Source organism: Prunus mume, linkage group LG4, assembly GCF_029339155.1.
Source record: "Prunus mume cultivar Tortuosa linkage group LG4, ASM2933915v1, whole genome shotgun sequence".
Classification (NCBI taxonomy): domain Eukaryota; kingdom Viridiplantae; phylum Streptophyta; class Magnoliopsida; order Rosales; family Rosaceae; genus Prunus; species Prunus mume.
Genome location: NC_142701.1, coordinates 2,690,798 through 2,708,112, shown reverse-complemented (window position 1 = coordinate 2,708,112; position 17,315 = coordinate 2,690,798). Strand labels below are relative to the sequence as shown.

The window sequence follows — 17,315 nt, the reverse complement described above, 5'->3', positions numbered from 1 at the left end:
ACTAAATCTCAACTTATGCTCGGTTTTGAGTTTTTATATTATTTATACTGAATCTTAAACATCAATTAAAAGTTTTTTTTTCCTAGAAAAATTATCATTTTCTTTTTATGAAACTAGATAATAGTTGTTCACTCAATAAAATTTTTCTTATTAAAAACCATTTGGAACACATATTTTGCCGATCAATTAAAAGATGACACATGTTGTTTGTACCATATTTGACTGACCTCTCATGCCATAACACGTGGAAAGGATCTGACACCAAGCAAGGCCCTGTGACCCACGCTGGCAAGTCCAATCCCGCAATCGGTAGGCGCCCTCGACACCAACTGTTGATTGCTCACTAGCTAGCCCACAATCGGCAGGTTCCTTAGGTATCCCCTACCGATTCAGCCTCTCAGAATGTATCTTGCATAAATTTCTCAAGTTCCTCACTGGTATGTTCCATAGGACATGTGGCAAACTTTATCATAGCATAAGGAAGTCTTGACTTATTTCTTAACGAGACACATCCCTTGCTCGCGAGGTTGTAGCTTCATCTTTGGAGGACCTCGCATTAGCCTTCTTCATATTGGGGAGTTCAGTTGATGACTCTTCTCGTTCTGCAGGCTAATCATCCAAGTATGAGCCATACTGCTTCCATATCTCAATATCCTTGGCGGGGGCAGGCCACCAGCCTTCTTCCAATACTCGATCAACAGCCAGCGTTATTCGCAAAATAACGCAGAAATGTTCAAGGTCCAGCGGACCTTAGCCATGTCCGGCTCAAGATCTAGTTTCTTGTTGATGTCATTCTTTGCAAGCAGAAGACAAAAGTCAATTATTCGCACATTAAATAATTCAAATAAAATTGAAGCATATCAATTGAGCATGACATATCATCGCAGTAGGTGAGAGAAAGAACAGTAGGTGAGAGAAAGAAGGGGACCGTCGCCAACCTCTCATTCCCACCTTCCGCTGACCTTCAACACATCGACATGCCACTCATGACCTCCTTGGTTGAGATTGTCAAATAGCTTGGCATTGCATACACGAACTTGGGCTTACTTCTCGTAGTGCCTCACCTCGAAGAAGTAAAATAACTTTAGCACCGTCAAATTCAGCTTGAAGAAGCGGTTCATATTATCAAAACAAATGATTGCCCAGTTCCAATTTCAATTATGATGTTCCTTGTACCTCTATGATCATGTAGGAACTTGCAGATCAAGAATCGAAATCCCGGATACTCCAAGTCAATGATTCTAGAGTTAGGTGAACTGATCGTCATCCGATCTTGCGATTGGCTTAATTTAACCATTTAATCAAGAGCAAACCTTCTGGACTTGTTTAGTAGAGTTTGTTGAGTAGATTTTGTTGGACCTATAGGAATTTTTGGATAGGAAATCGGAGGTCGTGGACCCTACGGGCCCAATTCACCAATATGGAAAGTTTGACTGCTCAATTGACCACGAGTCTTCTGAAACCGCCTCATCCTTCGAGAAGTACTATAATGACCTTATAAACCTTCTTAAAGGTTGTGCACACTTTAAGACTCGAAAACTATAGTTTTGAGTTAAAGTTTGTTGTTGGGTAGTTTTATTCACTAAGTTCGTTTATCCTCTCAAATAGGTATTCATTCTTCGCGTACTCCATGAGAAGAGCCCTCTCATGGTTGAGCAGCATTGGACTTTTTGTGAGTAGACATTTGTTTTTAAATGATCATTGTTTTTCAAATATGGAATTGCTTGCATAAATGTGATTTGATTGGAAATTGGTTTATTTTGGGTTAATGAGGTTATGTGATTTTATTATCGGGCTAGTCTTGGCTTTTACAGTGTGATATGGGATTTCCTAGGATGATTATTATTATTATTATTATTAAAGTATATCGATTTGGGTTTTGGACTATGGTGATTTTGCATTTGGTGATATTGGGTTTGTTTATGAAATTTGAACATGGGATTTTGGTTTATATGGTTTTGGAATTTTAAATATGGTGTATTGGATTTTATTATCGTTTTCTTTTAGGATTCTCGGAGGCTGTTATATTTCTTAAGTATATGAATATAGTATTTTGGATATTATTGAAATCAAATGGGTTTATTTTAGTTTTTGGCGTTTTTCTTGATTATGATTTTTTTTTTATGGTTTTCATAAAGGAATTATGGGTGCTATTTTATTATATATTTATTTATGTTATTTGGAAACATATTTTTGGAAATTGGAATTATGGATTGCACCATTACATGTACCTCCCCTTGGATACGATGGATACTTGGATACATTCGGCACACAGTAACTCTTGGAGGTGTGTCAAGACTCGAGCACCCATGACGGGGTGTACCGTAGAGGCCTTAAAGGGGTTGTTTGTGCGCATAAGACTTATTTCAACCGCACGTGTATTGAGGATTTTTCCGTGCGTGTTTGGGGAGCAATAGTCCCCCAATTAGATTGGTCATCCCTAGTCACATGAGTATAGAGGATTCTGCCATGTGGTCTAGTTAAAAACAGTCCTCGTGTTTGATTGTTTTTTCGCGGTACATGACGATTGTGTGGTGAGTGTGTGTGTCCTTGTGTTTGATTGTTTTTTCGCGGTACATGACGATTGTGTGGTGAGTGTGTGTGTGTGTGTGTGTGTGTGTGTGTGTGTGTGTGTGTGTGTGTGTGTGTGTGTGTGTGTGTGTGTGTGTGGATTTATTTCCATGTTGAGGTTTCTTGAGTATGTGCATTGAGAGTTCTTTGCACAAGTATGAACATTTAAAATGAACTTCAGAATTGAGATTGGATATTTGGAAATTACTTGGCATATTGTATTTTTGCATTGGAATGATGGCGGGAAAAAGGATTTTGGTTTTGATGATTATATTTTATATTAACGGGTTTACTTTGGTGGTCTTGAATTTACGATTTTACAATAAGGATTAAATTCTTGAGAAGTATTAATTAAATGGTTTTCCTTATCGTATGTCATGATATGAAATTTTACTGAACTGAAATATTTTCTTGTATTGGATGATATTTCTGTACATTTACCAAAGAAATCTATTGCATGGTGTTTTGGGAATTATTTTCTAAAACGGAGGAGGTTATTTATATTGAATATAAATTATGTTTAACGCTTTGTTTTCGTCCACTCACATTTTCTGTTTTGTGCCCCCCAGATTCTAGGCATCCAAGGTTGAGACCACCATGTCAAGGCATCATTGTTGTCCACTCTGTAGGAATGCGCTACTATCACTCTCTTACCTTTTATTTTTCCCAGGTTGCAAACTAAATCTTTAGTTGCTCTTAGCTGCTCGTTTTTAAGTTCGAGTAGAGAGCCAAAGGCCCATTTAAATAGTTTTAACTGTTGTGCATGTCTTTACCTTGTTCATGCTAGAAGTTGGGTTTGTTCTGGTACTTGTTTGCAAGTATTGTAAATTGGAAAATGTTCCAATTACAGGGAAGACTCTGCCGAAATTTCGGTAGAAGTTGAATTGTCTATAAGATTAAATTAGGGTTAAAGGGCTTTTTAGTAAAGTGGGTCCAACATCAGCTAAATGTTGGACAGACAATAGGGTTCGTCACTAATTCTGAGGGGGAATTCAGGGCGGGTCCTGTCATTTGCCGCCTTGTGAATGATCTTTAAAATTGAGTTTTTGTTATGAAAAATTTTAAGGCATGTGTATGAATCATTCTCTCTTCGGAAAATGTTTGGAAAGATTGTTTTGAGTCTTCTTTTAGTTTTATTTTCGCTCGAGGACTAGCCAAAGATAAGTTTGGGAAGTTTGTTGGGTTCATTTTTATACATGATTTATCATGTCATTCACCCAATGTTTTGAGTTAATCCTTGACTTTTTATAGTCTTCTACTTCTTGTATTTTTGTATATTTGACCTTGGTTAGAATAAATGTGAGCTAAAAGTGCATTATTGAATATAAAATCTGTTTTTGCTAATTTTCGTAGGTCAAATTCTTGGTCTTGGATCAGCATGTTTCGGTACTCAGATGTGGTGAAGTTCTTCATGAAACTTGTTCCAATGGATGTTGACTATAACATATCCGAATTTAAGCTCCATTGAATAAGCATGGACTATCCAACTGATCCACCATCGATCCAAACTCTGGAATTGTGGTTTCGACCATATTTACCTCTTTTGGATGTCACCCTCCATTTTCTACTTGTTACCACACCACTTGGTAATAATGTTTCACTTAGATAAGCTGTAATCTCCCTCAAGATATTGAAAGTCATAGAAATGATGAAAGTGAAGACAAGTGGAGAGAAGGACCAAAGAACTTTGGGTGAAAGGTGAAGTATCATATGGAGTAAGTAGGAAGAAAGAAAGATGAGAAGGTAGCTAAGGGGCAACAGCCAAGCAAGCTCATTCATTCTCTATACTTTACAATTTCTGATTTTTAGAGAATGAGGAGAGCAAGGAATAAACAAAGAGAAGGGAGAATGACATGATAATTGGAGAAAGTCTTGGGGAGCCTCAATGCAAGGATCCAAGAGGTTGAAGATGCAATTCCCTTTCTCTTCCTTGTTTTTAGTTTAGTTTATTTTATTTATTTCTTGTATTTTCTTAGTTTCAATGTAACTTCTTATTTTTCAAAGGCTTAGGTTGAAGCCCTAAACATGATTACACTTTTATTTTGATGCTTTGAGTTTATAGATTTCTAGATGTTGTTGATGAATTCCTTTTCACTAAATTAATATGCTATGTGTAACATCCCACATTGACCAACGAAAATGGGGTGATGTGCCTTATATGTGCATGCCCACCTTCATCTAGCACGAGGCCTTTTGGGAGCTCATTGGCTTCAAAGTCATGGGAACTCCGAAGTTAAGCGAGTTGGGGCTAAAGCAATCCTAGGATGGGTGACCTACTAGAAAGTTGATCGTGAGTTCCCAAAACAAAATCATGAGGGCAGAGAGGGGGGCTCAAAGCGGACAATATTGTGCTACAACTAGGGGTGGGCACGGTCCGGTTCGGTCTGGTGCAGAGCTCGAACCAGAACCAAAACCGATCTGTTCATCCGGTCCGGTCCGGTTCAGTTTTTAGTAAAAACAGTGGAAAAATCAGACCAAACCGAACTGGTTGGCCCGGTCCGATTTTCCGGTTTTCCGGTTTGGGCCTTTTTTTTTGGGTAAAAAATCTGTTTATGTTGTGCTTCAGTAGCATATAAGATAAAGCCCTGTTTCAGATTCATGTAAAAATTTGGCCTCAACTTAAATAATTTCTACATGCCAAGCATATGCATTTTAACTTCCAAATACAAAATGTGGCCATCCAATCCAAACATACAAAACATGGTTATCCAATCCAAACATACAATCTTAAAAATTATACAACCCAATGTAAAAATCGATAATTAAATTACAAACCAAATTAAAAGTTCGAAATATAAGCCAAAAATTAAAACATAACACCAATGAAGACTTCACATATCAAATGATCACCGGAATGTAGAAGGACTTGAGTTGGTAGGTGCCGGTAAAATTGTAAGATCTACAAATAAAAACATAAACACATTAAAACATTAGGCAAACATGCAAACTATATATATAATTATAATATACATCATTAAAATCACATAAAACTAAAAACAAATACCTGACTCAATAGATTCATAAAACTCCATTTCTTGAATGGTTGGCTCATATTGTATGACGGAGATGTCATCGGACCTTAACCAATTTTGAGCACAAATTAAGGCCTCCACAATCCTAGGAGTTAAAGAAGCATGGAAAGAATTAATCACCCGACCACTTGTGCTAAAGCATGATTCCGAAGCCACTGTTGATACGGGAATAGCAAGCACATCCTTTGCAATAAGTGACAAACTTGGATATTTAACCCCATTAAATTTCCACCACTTTAAAATATCGAAGTTGGGAACCATTTTTTCAATTGGGTCGGTTAAGTACCTATCAACTTCATGCTCCAATATCACGGTGTTACTTGCTTGGGATTCCTTTATCCAACCTTCTTCCATTTCCCAAAGGTGCTTTCCTCTTCCTTTTTTGCTAGAACTTGTTCTAGTAATACTACTAGTAGAACTAGTATCACCATTAGCACTAGTGCATTGAGTAGGAGGTGGTGGGATAACATACTCCTCATAAAGCTTCATTAAAAGCTCTTTCACTTCATTTTTCTTCTTAGTAGCATCTTGTGGGTTTTCAAACCTCCTCTTTAATACAAACTCCAAATTCCCCAACTTGTACCGAGGATCAAGAACAAGTGCTACCATCAAAAGTTGGTTCACTTTATCAAGATCACCCCAATACTTTTCAAATTTCACCTTCATGCTACATGCCATATCTTTCAAAACCGTGGAGGTGTGAGTTTCACTTGGTAATTGCTCTCCAAAGAACAAATCACCAATTTCACCCTCAATTGCAATCAAATTATGAAAGGTGGTGTGAGAAGCCGGATGCAAAGAAACACTCATCTTCAATGTCATATCATAAAATACCTTTAAAAAATTGACAAAGGTAAGTGCATTGCTCCAATCTTCCTTAGTTGGTGGCCCTACCCTCTTTTTAGGCCTATGAGATGCAACCATCCCCTCATCTTCCCCAACCGGTTCATCTTCACCAAACTAAGACGCAAATGGGGCATCATCATCTTCTCCCATTCTTACAAAGGCTTTTTCAAACTTCAAAGCGGCATCCAACATCAAATATGTTGAATTCCACCTAGTTGGAACATCCAACACTACAAGCCCTTTGCATTCAATTCGCTCCTTCAAAACACATGTTTTAAATTCCTCTAACCTTTGTGGAGAAGATCTTACATACCTAACTGCATTCCTTATTGCCAATATGCTTTTCTCTAGTTTTTTCAAGCCATCTCGAACAATCAAATTGACAATGTGAGCACAACACCTCACATGCATAAACTTTCCTTCCAATACAAGACTACCATTCTTCCAATGACCCATCTTTGACTTCAAGTAATCTATTGCCTTCGTGTTTGAAGAAGCATTATCGGCCGTGATTGTTGAGTACCTTCTTCAAATCCCAATGAAGCAAACAAGTCTCAAGGAGTTTACCAATTGAGTTTCCCATGTGGTTAGCAATGACACAAAAGTTCAAAATTCTCTTGTGCAAATTTCATTCACCGTCTATAAAGTGTGCTGTGATCACCATATAATTTACGTTTTGAACACTTGTCCAAGTGTCCGTTGTGAGACACACTCTATGTGATGCTAATTCTCATTTCAACTTTTGTTTCATCTCTTCATACATAACTATAAAATGCCTTACAAGTGTCCTACGAGATGGCACTTGGAAATGAGGGTTCAATGATTCACAAAATCTCTTAAACCCTTTACCTTCAACCACGCTAAAAGGCAACTCATCCATCACTACCATTTCTACACAAGACCTTAACCAATCTTCTTTAGTATGCCCGGTTGTTGAAAGACCACCAAGTGCTTGGTCAAACGACAAGGTCTTTTGCCTTTTATCCTTTCCAACACTCCCAGGGAATTTCTTACATATGGACTCAATATGTTTCTTCAAACTTGACGTCCCATTCACATTAGGGTCCGCGGCATAACTAGTAAGGCAATACTTGCACCTAGCTCTCTTTTTACTTGTCAAAGATTTGCTACCATCCTTCTTCACGGTCTCAACCACATCATCATATTTCTCAAAGTGATCCCACACCTCCGATTTTTCTCTTGATGGCTTTCTAGTCTCTAAAGGAGGTAATGGTGGAAGACAACTATGTTGAGAGGGTGTTTGGGCTTGAGGTTGGGTTATTGGTATAGTAGGTGATGGTGATGATGCGGAAGCAGAAGCGGATGCGGAAGAAGAATATACTTCATTACTATTACTAGACAACTGCTCAAATTGGTCCATCGCTCTTTTAATATTTAAAAATCAGCACCTAATTATTTATCAATACAAAAATCAGCAGCATACAATAATATCAATATACAGCATCAATAAACTAATAGAGAGAGAGAGAGAGAGAGAGAGAGATTTAACTTAGAGTTCACACAATATTATGTAATTAAACTAATACAGCAGCAACATACATACAACATAAACTAATACAGCAACAATATTATCTAATTATCTAATTTAACTTACTTCAAACAAGTTATAGTGATTGCTAAGCGTATCCAAAAAAAAAATTGCTGACCAAAGAAGCAACCTACTTTCCAACACAAACACACAGCCCATAGAAATCAAACTGAATGTTAATTGAAAACAACTAACTTCTGACCAGAAACAACTTACAATACTGGAACTATACACCCTTTTCATTTCTATCATAATCAGCAATCACTAAACTATTTTATGATGAATGATCAGCAAGGCAAAAATGAAATTCAAGAACCTCACTCATTGACAAACTGGACAGCTACCAATTCAACGAAAAACCCAATTCAAATCACATTACATCAAAATTACAATAATTAGAAAAATCCTACAAAGCCCATTTAGCTCAAATCCGAACATAATCAGAAGAAAAACAAAATATAAGAAACAACCCATTATTTAAATAAAACAAAAAAGACAAAAAGGGATCAAGCATTATGACAACAGCAAGCTAAAGTCCTACCCATTATAATCTAGCATTATGACAGCAACCCGTTTGTGCAATTTTCAAAAGCCATTATAAAAATTGCACAAACAGCAGCAAGCTTCTACGGGATTGCTTTTCAATGTTTGGGTAATGATTCTAGTTCTACTTGTCTACAGCAAGCTTGAAACACACATCGATCGAACAGTAAATCAATTGAGGGAAACTAGAGCTAAAATTGAACACAGCTGAGCTAAAATTTCACAATATCTCATAAAACAACAGATTAATTTTGGTATTGCAGATATAATGCGTACCTCTTCCTCAAGTTTTGAGAAAGTCAGTCTTTAATGCGTACCCCTACCTTTTTTCAATGTCAATACTCAATATGTGAGGAAGGCCCTTTGCTCATTGCTTCCTCTCAATCACAATATATGTTTCAGAAATTTCAATGCATAACAAAGTCAACCTGAAGAAAAAAAAAAATTTATAAATGTGGGATGTGATTGAGATAGATTGTTAACAGGTTAGTAAGTTCATTCATCCTGAAGAACTCAAAACAGCCGATGTCACAAATTAATCAATACCCAAAGCGTTTTCCTTGTTGAAGCAAAATAAATGTTCATAGATAATTATATTACTGATCTTAGTGAAACATTAACCACACAATGTTTCAGAAGTTACACACAGGTCACTTCTCTATACAACAATGCATTATTTTCTGAATCGATATACAGCACGGTATGCACAGGGAGCTAAAATAACAATAGTAGCACTCAGCAAAACTCCATGTAATCCAAACTTATTCTGATACCTTGAAATGATAAATCTGGATGTTTTTAGTATTCAATTTGGTTTCCCTTTAATTCTTAGCAATAAGCATGACAGCAAAAAAAAGAAAAAAAATTACACAGCAAAGAAAAGGAGAAGAGGAGACATAATAGCAAGCAAATAGAGAGAGAAGAGGAAGATCATGATTTACTTGAGGTCTGCGCTGCGTGATTATCGTTGTCGGCGGCAAGGAGCGGCGACGTGGTGCTGCGTCTGAGAGAAGAGAAGCAGACAGAGTCACAGAGCAATAAGGAGAAGAGGAGGAGAGTCGAGGGGAAAAGCGAAAACCTAATTTGAGTAACTAAAGTGGGCCTGTATCGGATATGGCCAGTTCTATTCTAACAAAATAGAACTGGCCTAATAAAATAATATTTTTTATATTGTACATTATATATAATATATTTTAAAATATATATTAAATACTGGACCGGTCCGGTTCGGTTCGATCGTGCTATCTCGTGTAAAATCGAAATCGGAACCGGTTTGAACGTCGGTCGGTTTTGTTGACTTTTAGTCAACTCGGTTTTTCCGGTTTTTTTCATCCGATTCGGTTCGGTTTTCTAGTTTTTCGGTTTATATGCCCATCCCTAGCTACAACAGAGCCGATCCCGGGATGTGACAACTTGGTATCAGAGCCACTCTACCGTATGGTGCGAGTGTGCTGACGAAGATGTCGGACCCCTAATGGGGGTGGATGGTAACATCCCACATCGACCAACGGAAATGGGGTGATGTGCCTTATATGTGCATGCCCACTTCCATCTAGCACGAGGCTTTTTGGGAGCTCATTGGCTTCAAAGTCATGAGAACTCCGAAGTTAAGTGAGTTGGGGCTAGAGCAATCCCAGAATGGGTGACCCACTTTGAAGTTACTTGTAAGTTTCCAGAAACAAAACCTTGAGGGCAGAGAAGGGGGCCCAAAAAGGAAAATATTGTGATACGGCGGAGTAGATCCTGGGATGTGACACTATGTGTTTGCTTCCTTTGATTAATCACCTTAGGTTGTATGCATTCTAACTAAAGTTGAGAAGTTGTGTAAGATACCTAAGAACATAATTTCTAATTAGCAACAAATGATTGAATCCTTTCTAAGTGAGCATCATGTGAATTGGTTTCTTGACAACAAATGATGAATTCCTCTTCACTAAAATAATTTATTATTGATGTATGTTTTTCTTTGATTGATTACCTTTCAAAGCATGTTTCTTGAGACTGTTGAGATTATATGTACCTTCAATGTTTTCCTAAGCAACTAATGGATGAAGTAAGAATCATCCATATGAATTGGTTTCTTGAATGCCTAATGTAAACACCATGCTATTAGGGTTCTTGTGATGTTCATATTCTCTTCAAACTTAATGGGTTTTTCATATGATTAAATCGAAGTACTAAGCACACATAGATTGATTTTATGGGAATCACGAGTATTGTAGCACTAAACATGCACATTACTTATTTTAGAGAGAATCATGCATCTTGAGCCACTAAACCTGTCTTAATTGCAAATATTTTCAGCAATGTGTCTAGAGTTTATTTGCTTTGAGTATTCAATAACTTGAGTAAAAGTGTGGGGATGACTTTCAAATATTATAGTTTTAGTTGTCTTAGATTACATTTTGTCACTTATGTTTGTTAATCTTCATAGCTAGTATTTCTTTTCATAGGTGTTTCTAGAATTAGTTTCTCATTTCAAAACCCACCACCCCCACAAAAACAAATGTGGTGTGTGTTTAAAGTGTGATTTTAGCATTAGAGTTGTGTGACTTTGTAATTTTGTTTTTCTTTCTTTTTCTTTTCTAATTTTCACTAGGAAATCAAATGGAATTAGGTGATCCAATCTCTATGGGATCGACCCTGCACATACATAGACTTTATTACTAACGGTTTGTGCACTTGTGAGTATAATACGTGTTTTATTTTGCAGGTTGTCTAAAACATCACAATACAAGTCATGAATGTACTTGGTATAAAATTATTACAATTCTTATTGAGACTTGGCAATTGTTAGGACCTCCATCGCACCAAACTCCGTCCCCCTCTCTCTCATCACTCCTCTCTATTTTATCTTCTATCCATGGTAACAGCAAAGCCACATTGTAAAAAAAAAATTACAAACTGAGGGCACATGATTGTTAAAATTAAAACACGAGTACTAACATGCCTTAAGAATACAACTACAAGATATCAATATGAAACTTACCCAAAAAATAATATCTAAGAGTCATTCAAGCACAAGTGTGCAACTCGAGTGGGTTAGAGCATCTCCAGCGCCAGACCTAAATTGGGAGAAAGGCTCCCCTGGCAAGCCCAAGAGACCTCCATAGGAAATCCAGTCGAGCAAGGCGTGGGACCCACCAGCCGGGCAAGCCCACAGCATAAATTGTGGTGTTGCCTCATTGACCCCACCATGGACGTCGAATGATTTTCAAATTTTTTTACTTTTGGACCCACTAGCCCACATTGCCCAATGGTTACAAGCCATGTGGCTTCTCCTGGAGCCTCCGATCAAAAAATCTTGCACAATCCAACGGTTGTCCAATTTTTGGCTAAAAAAAATTTAAATAAATTTAAAAAAATTTAAAAAATATCAAAAAAATATCAAAAAATTATGGAAATTTTTTCTATATATACCTACCAATATTATTCACTTTCCACACCAATTTAATTTCAAAATTTTATCCGAAAATGTTATCTTGATTTTTAGGTGAGGATTTTACGATAAATATTAACACTTGGGAATTGAAAATCTTATCCGTAAAGCTTATCAAAATCAATGTTTTAAGTATAAAAAATAAAAAATAAATTTAAGTGAATAGTAATTACTTTAGACTTGCCCTAGACTTAGCACTCATGGGTGGAACCACAAATGGCAAGGCTAACACTATTCACGTGAATAGTGGCAGCCCTTGCTTGCTCTTACCTTAGACTTAACCCTTGTGGGTGGAGATGCTCTTAGATAGTCAACGCAATCCTAACCCAATCTTCAGAATGCAAGCTAAGCTCAAGATGCGCAGCTTTATCGGGTTGGGCTCAACCCTAGAACACCTTATATTGCAAGATTTTGCTTGCCTATAACTTGATTTACCATCACCATTTTCAATCCTAGATTAATACAAACTCAAAACTCAATTCCACAAACCAACATCCACTCAAAAGTTAAAAAGAAATTAGCATCAGTACTAGTTCCAAAGTTTAAAGCATGCCAAATTGCAATTGAACTACGGAATAACATATAGAAAACAACTCTAGTTCTAAGTTTCAACCTAAAGAAACAGAAAAGCAACACTGTCATCTATTATCCAAATATACATGTAGTTCATATAATATGAAGTGCCCTGGATAATAAGTGTTGGAATGAATTTAGGTTACAAATTGGGTTAAGCATCCAAGGGCAAGCCTCAACCGAGCCGAACTCAACAAATGATTGAGTTGAGGTTGTTTTAGGTTTCGATTCGGGTGAATTTTCGCCATATTTTAACCCACCCAATTGGGTTAAAAGTCGAGTTAGGCACCTTGAGTTTGGGTTGAACCAATCCAAATTGCACACATCGAAATTGTAAGCTCAACAACTTTTCCAAGGCTTATTTGATTACTCATCTAGTTTAATTTAACATTGTAGAAAAGCAATCGACCGCATCATACGGTTATATGAATTTAATATTAAACAAGATCAATCGGCCATTAAGTCTCAATTATTTGAGGTAGTGGTAAGTTACTAAAAGAATATTTTCTTTAATAATGAAGATGACAAATATAACCTGATGCATCAACACGCTGGATGGACCCCACCACCCACCCCATATATCCAAATTCAAATTTTGTCATTTTGAGAATTCTCCGTCAGGATGATTTTACCTGTCGTGTTCATGGAAAAAATAAAGAAGATAGAGAAGCAACTAAAGACAAAATTGGAAAGTATGTGATCTTCTGTGAGCATCTAAATCCTTAGTCTTGCCCAAAATTAAACACTTGGACTGGGAGGGACAAAAACCTGAAAGAGAACCGACTTCCGACTTCTTGTAATGTTCTGTTTCTAAGTAATGAAACTTTTCTCGACCAAAGAGGGCCTTGTAATCTTTAGGGATAATAAGGCGATTCATTGACCATAGCAATCCAATCTAAAAGCTCAACCTCATCAAACACCAGCATAACTTGATAAATATCAACAGGGGTGCATACTTGAGAAAGTATTAGCATCACATATATATATATATATATATATATATATATATCCCAAACATTGAGTTAGACTTCACAGCACCTGCTAATTCTGAATATTTGTTCAGTCATCTGCGCAATATCATGCGAGGTAGGGGAAACAGAGGGAGATCGTGTTACAATTGCTCGACAGCAAAGCATGGCATAAAACAACCATTAAAGTTTTCGAATGAGGTCACAAATATACAATAATCCTAGTATCTCTCAAACCATATATATGAGGACACCATAAGCCTTTATTCAATGCGTAATAAAACACACGCAATGATTGTCACCCAAATGGAAGATAGATAATATGCTGATTCTTTTACCCTGACCATCCCCTCTGAGGACCCCCAGATGAATGTACATTTGACAACCTGTCAATCACGGCATTAAAATCAATGGGTTCCCCCCTTTCCTCCATCCTCTGAATCACACTTAAAACATGATCACTCCTGAAGCCCATGGATGCCAATTTCTCAATCAACTCGCTGTAAGGGTGGTTACGAATGAATTGTGGATTCCGAGCCATAAGATTCGGTGCTGTTGTTGGCTGTGGAGTCTGATGAGAGGCACTTGTCGGAGGATATCCATAATGAGGCACTTGCGCAGAATAATGAGTTCTACCCCCTTCACCATCGTACATCATATATGTACTCCCTGGAGGAAGTCCAGGGTGAGGCCCAGCAGGAGCATATCCCTCACCTGCTTGCGCTCCAAAAGCACCCTTCAATTGCTGAGGTGGAGGCTGCTGTTGTATTGGTCTACCAGCTCCACTGTATCCAAAAGGCATGGCATCAGAACGACCAGGTCCTTGCTGAGGAATACTGGAATATGGCACTTGCATTGACATGCTGCTTGGCACAGCCTCTGGAGGAGATGGGTTTGTCTGTTGACCTGGTGGATAGGAAGGGTATACATTTGTCGTCGATGGGGGCCTCATCTGGGGTTGCATAGAGGACTGTTGGGGAAATTGCACCTGCTGAGGCTGTGGTAATTGCTGATACTGAGGGAAAGATTGGACTTGTGGTGTCTGATTTACTTGAGATTGTGTTGGCTGTGGTGCCACCCTAGGGATGTCTTGCACTTGGGGGGTTCGATACTGAGAATCAGAAGGCAAATATTGATTCTGAGAATGTTGTGGTGGAGGTGGGTTTTGTAACTGGGTTGGAGATAAATAATAAGATGATTGTTGGGTCACATTCTGAGTTGGGGCCTGTGGGGGAGGTGCCACCGGCTGTGGTTGTGGCGCTACTTGATGGGGCAGGGCTAGAGCTAATTGCTGGTTATGTGTCTCAGGCGTGTTGTCAGTCTTCTGACCATCAGAGGTAGGTGGGGAAGCTCTCTCCTCATTGGGCTGGGAATGGGTTGATGAAGCAGATCCCTTCTGTGCAAGCTGAAGCTTGGCTAATTCTTTCTGAGTCTCAGCAAGTTCTTGCTTGTCCCTTAGGATCTGGACAGACCTATGAACCTGAAATGGGTCAATTACACAACAATGAAACAGAATTCTTTGCCATCAAACAATAATTTTCTGGTGTAACTGAGGCTCCAAATCAGTATACATTACACCAAAACTATTTATAAGATTCTAAAACCTTATGTACTGAAAAGCAAAATCAAGACATGATTTTTTGGGCAAGACAAACAAAGTTTATACTCATAAACCCACTTTGAAGACCTCGCATTCCAGATTTCACACTTTATACAAATGAAATCTATTGCCGAAAGTCATATTCCTAAAAGAACTAAGAAAAAGACAGTTCTATCCAAAAAACTATATAGGGCTACAGGATCATCCTCATGTTCCTGCCAATACTTTTCTACCACAGAACCTTTAACACCCAAATAATATAGCATCACTACAGTTGAATACCAAAAGCATCATATCAGCACAATTATGCAGGTGAATAAAAAGACCGATAAACAATGACAACAAGAAAGACATGCAAATCATATTCCAAACTGAACAAATTTAACATAAATCTGAAGATTCTGAAACACTTAATTCAGAGTTGCAACTCACTTCCTGAAGATGTTTCTCAAGAGACTTGAGCTTTGAATCTGCTTCCCCGTGATCACGAACTAAATCAGAACGCATCTCACCAATTGACTTATCAAGATTGTAGCAATACAATTCCAATTGTGAAAGCCGTGAACTAATTCCTTCAAGAAAGCGCATGAGATTGTCAGCATATTTTTTCATGCTCTTTTCAACAGTTGCAATTACATCTTGGTGGAGAGAATCTTCCGGCTGGCTATAGGCAGCAGAAGAGAACATTGATTGTCTCGCCATCCTACTTTTATGAAAATCCTGCTGCTAGTAGAATATAACAGCCACTTGTTAGAAAAAAGAACAAGTTCTACTATACTTGTAATTTAGAGCCTTTTTTAGATTAGGTAACAAGGGTCAGATGCAAGATTTGATGAATGCAATAGATAAAAATGGAACTTTGTAACAAGAGAAGTAGAAAGGTTCTTCAACTTCCAACATAGTGAGTGGTTAAACCAATAACCTTTTGAACTACAAAACTATAGTACTTACTTTGGGTGACAATTATTTTCCCCAACAAAAGGAATAAAACAGTAATTTCCCCAAAAAATGAATAAAACAGTAATTTCCCCAACAAAAGGAATAAAAACCGAACGCTTCTGGTTCATAAATACCATCTTTCTCAGTCCAAAAATACAAGCACGCACAATACCTATCCTCTCTCATCAGCAAGGCAGGTTTATATGTTCTCTACGTGCAATCTCAAGCTTACCCTTCATCTACTACACCAATCAGAACCAAAATTGGCCGTGAGTGACAAAATCAAGCTCGTGTCATTTTATTACCAATTTGCAACACTATCTTAAACCATTGTTCAATTTCATTTTTAGAAAAATAAAGGAAAATAAAGGATTTAAAAAATTATCTCCTTTCCTCGTCCTAAAAAATCAGAGCTTTACCAATACATACCAAATATATATGCTAAATATGCCATATAAAAAATTATCCGCAATTATGCAAAAGATCGGAAATCCTAATCCAATAGGAAGAAAGCCCTTAAAATCCCACGAAATTACTGCGCAATCAGCCAAGCCCTAGATCCGGCAACCTCCAGAACCAAAGCCTCACGACAACGTCCATAGATGAAAGCAGTAAAAGTACCTTGCTGGGATTATTTCCCATCACTGGGTCACTGTGGTTGCCATTGGAGGAGTCCTGGTTGCCGTAGTCCTCATACGAACAGAGAATGTCGTCCGACGCGAAATCGAAGCCCTGTGTGCCTGGGTTGGCCCGACCCGATGATCCAGACGCCATGTTGGGAGTGATCGGAAGTGTAGAGAGGGAAAGTTAGGGTTTTCCAGAAAGAGAAAATCGAGGTGAAGAAGATAGAGAGATGCAGAGAAATATAAAGAGAGAGAAAGAGAGAGACTTTAATTTTTGGTTTTGGGTTTGCCTGCCAAAGCAAGTTTCGTAATAATAAAATGGGAACAGGAATTTTTTAATTTATTTTGCATAAAAATAAGAAACACGAGGAAGATAGTGCTGGAGTTTGCGGTAAGATAAGGATGAGGCTCACCGACCATGCTTTTGATTTTGCAGATATAGGCTTGTATATAAGTCCACTTTTCAACTTCTCTAATTTCTCCCCATATTTCCTTTTATTTTCATAAAATCACCAAACTCAAAGTGTTATATCACAACAATACATTGACTTTGTTTTTGTTCTTCTCTTTCTCTTTTTTAATGAATTAATTACACTTTTGGTTATTGGAATTTGGCTCAAAATTATGTTTAG

General features: G+C 37.6%; 1 protein-coding gene and 1 pseudogene across 3 annotated transcripts; both read right to left on the bottom strand.

The window, feature by feature from the left end:
* Positions 1-5,190: 5,190 nt before the first annotated feature.
* On the bottom strand, positions 5,191-7,852 carry LOC148917657 (zinc finger BED domain-containing protein RICESLEEPER 2-like; annotated as a pseudogene). The gene is made up of 2 exons (XR_016125812.1): positions 5,576-7,852; positions 5,191-5,470 (listed from the first exon to the last, which is right to left on the bottom strand). The product of XR_016125812.1 is annotated as a zinc finger BED domain-containing protein RICESLEEPER 2-like (transcript).
* A 5,788-nt stretch (positions 7,853-13,640) lies between these two features.
* On the bottom strand, positions 13,641-17,051 carry LOC103328539 (formin-like protein (DUF1421)). 2 transcript variants are annotated; one of them, XM_008230936.2, is made up of 3 exons: positions 16,682-17,051; positions 15,554-15,844; positions 13,641-15,001 (listed from the first exon to the last, which is right to left on the bottom strand). In XM_008230936.2, exons 1-3 carry the CDS (start codon positions 16,832-16,834, stop codon positions 13,856-13,858), a joined length of 1,590 nt encoding a protein of 529 aa, XP_008229158.1. In that variant the 5' UTR covers positions 16,835-17,051; the 3' UTR covers positions 13,641-13,855. The 2 variants fall into 2 exon arrangements, with proteins under 2 accessions (XP_008229158.1, XP_008229157.1); XM_008230935.3 differs by having other exon boundaries at positions 15,554-15,847; positions 16,682-17,049.
* Positions 17,052-17,315: the final 264 nt, after the last annotated feature.

Coding starts and splice junctions, on each gene's coding strand:
- LOC103328539 (XM_008230935.3), bottom strand. CDS start 16,834: ATGGCGTCTGGATCATCGGGTCGGGCCAACCCAGGCACACAGGGCTTC. Junction 15,848..16,681: donor TGGGAAATAATCCCAGCAAG/GTACTTTTACTG, acceptor ATATTCTACTAG/CAGCAGGATTTTCATAAAAG. Junction 15,002..15,553: donor TTGAGAAACATCTTCAGGAA/GTGAGTTGCAAC, acceptor GACCCATTTCAG/GTTCATAGGTCTGTCCAGAT.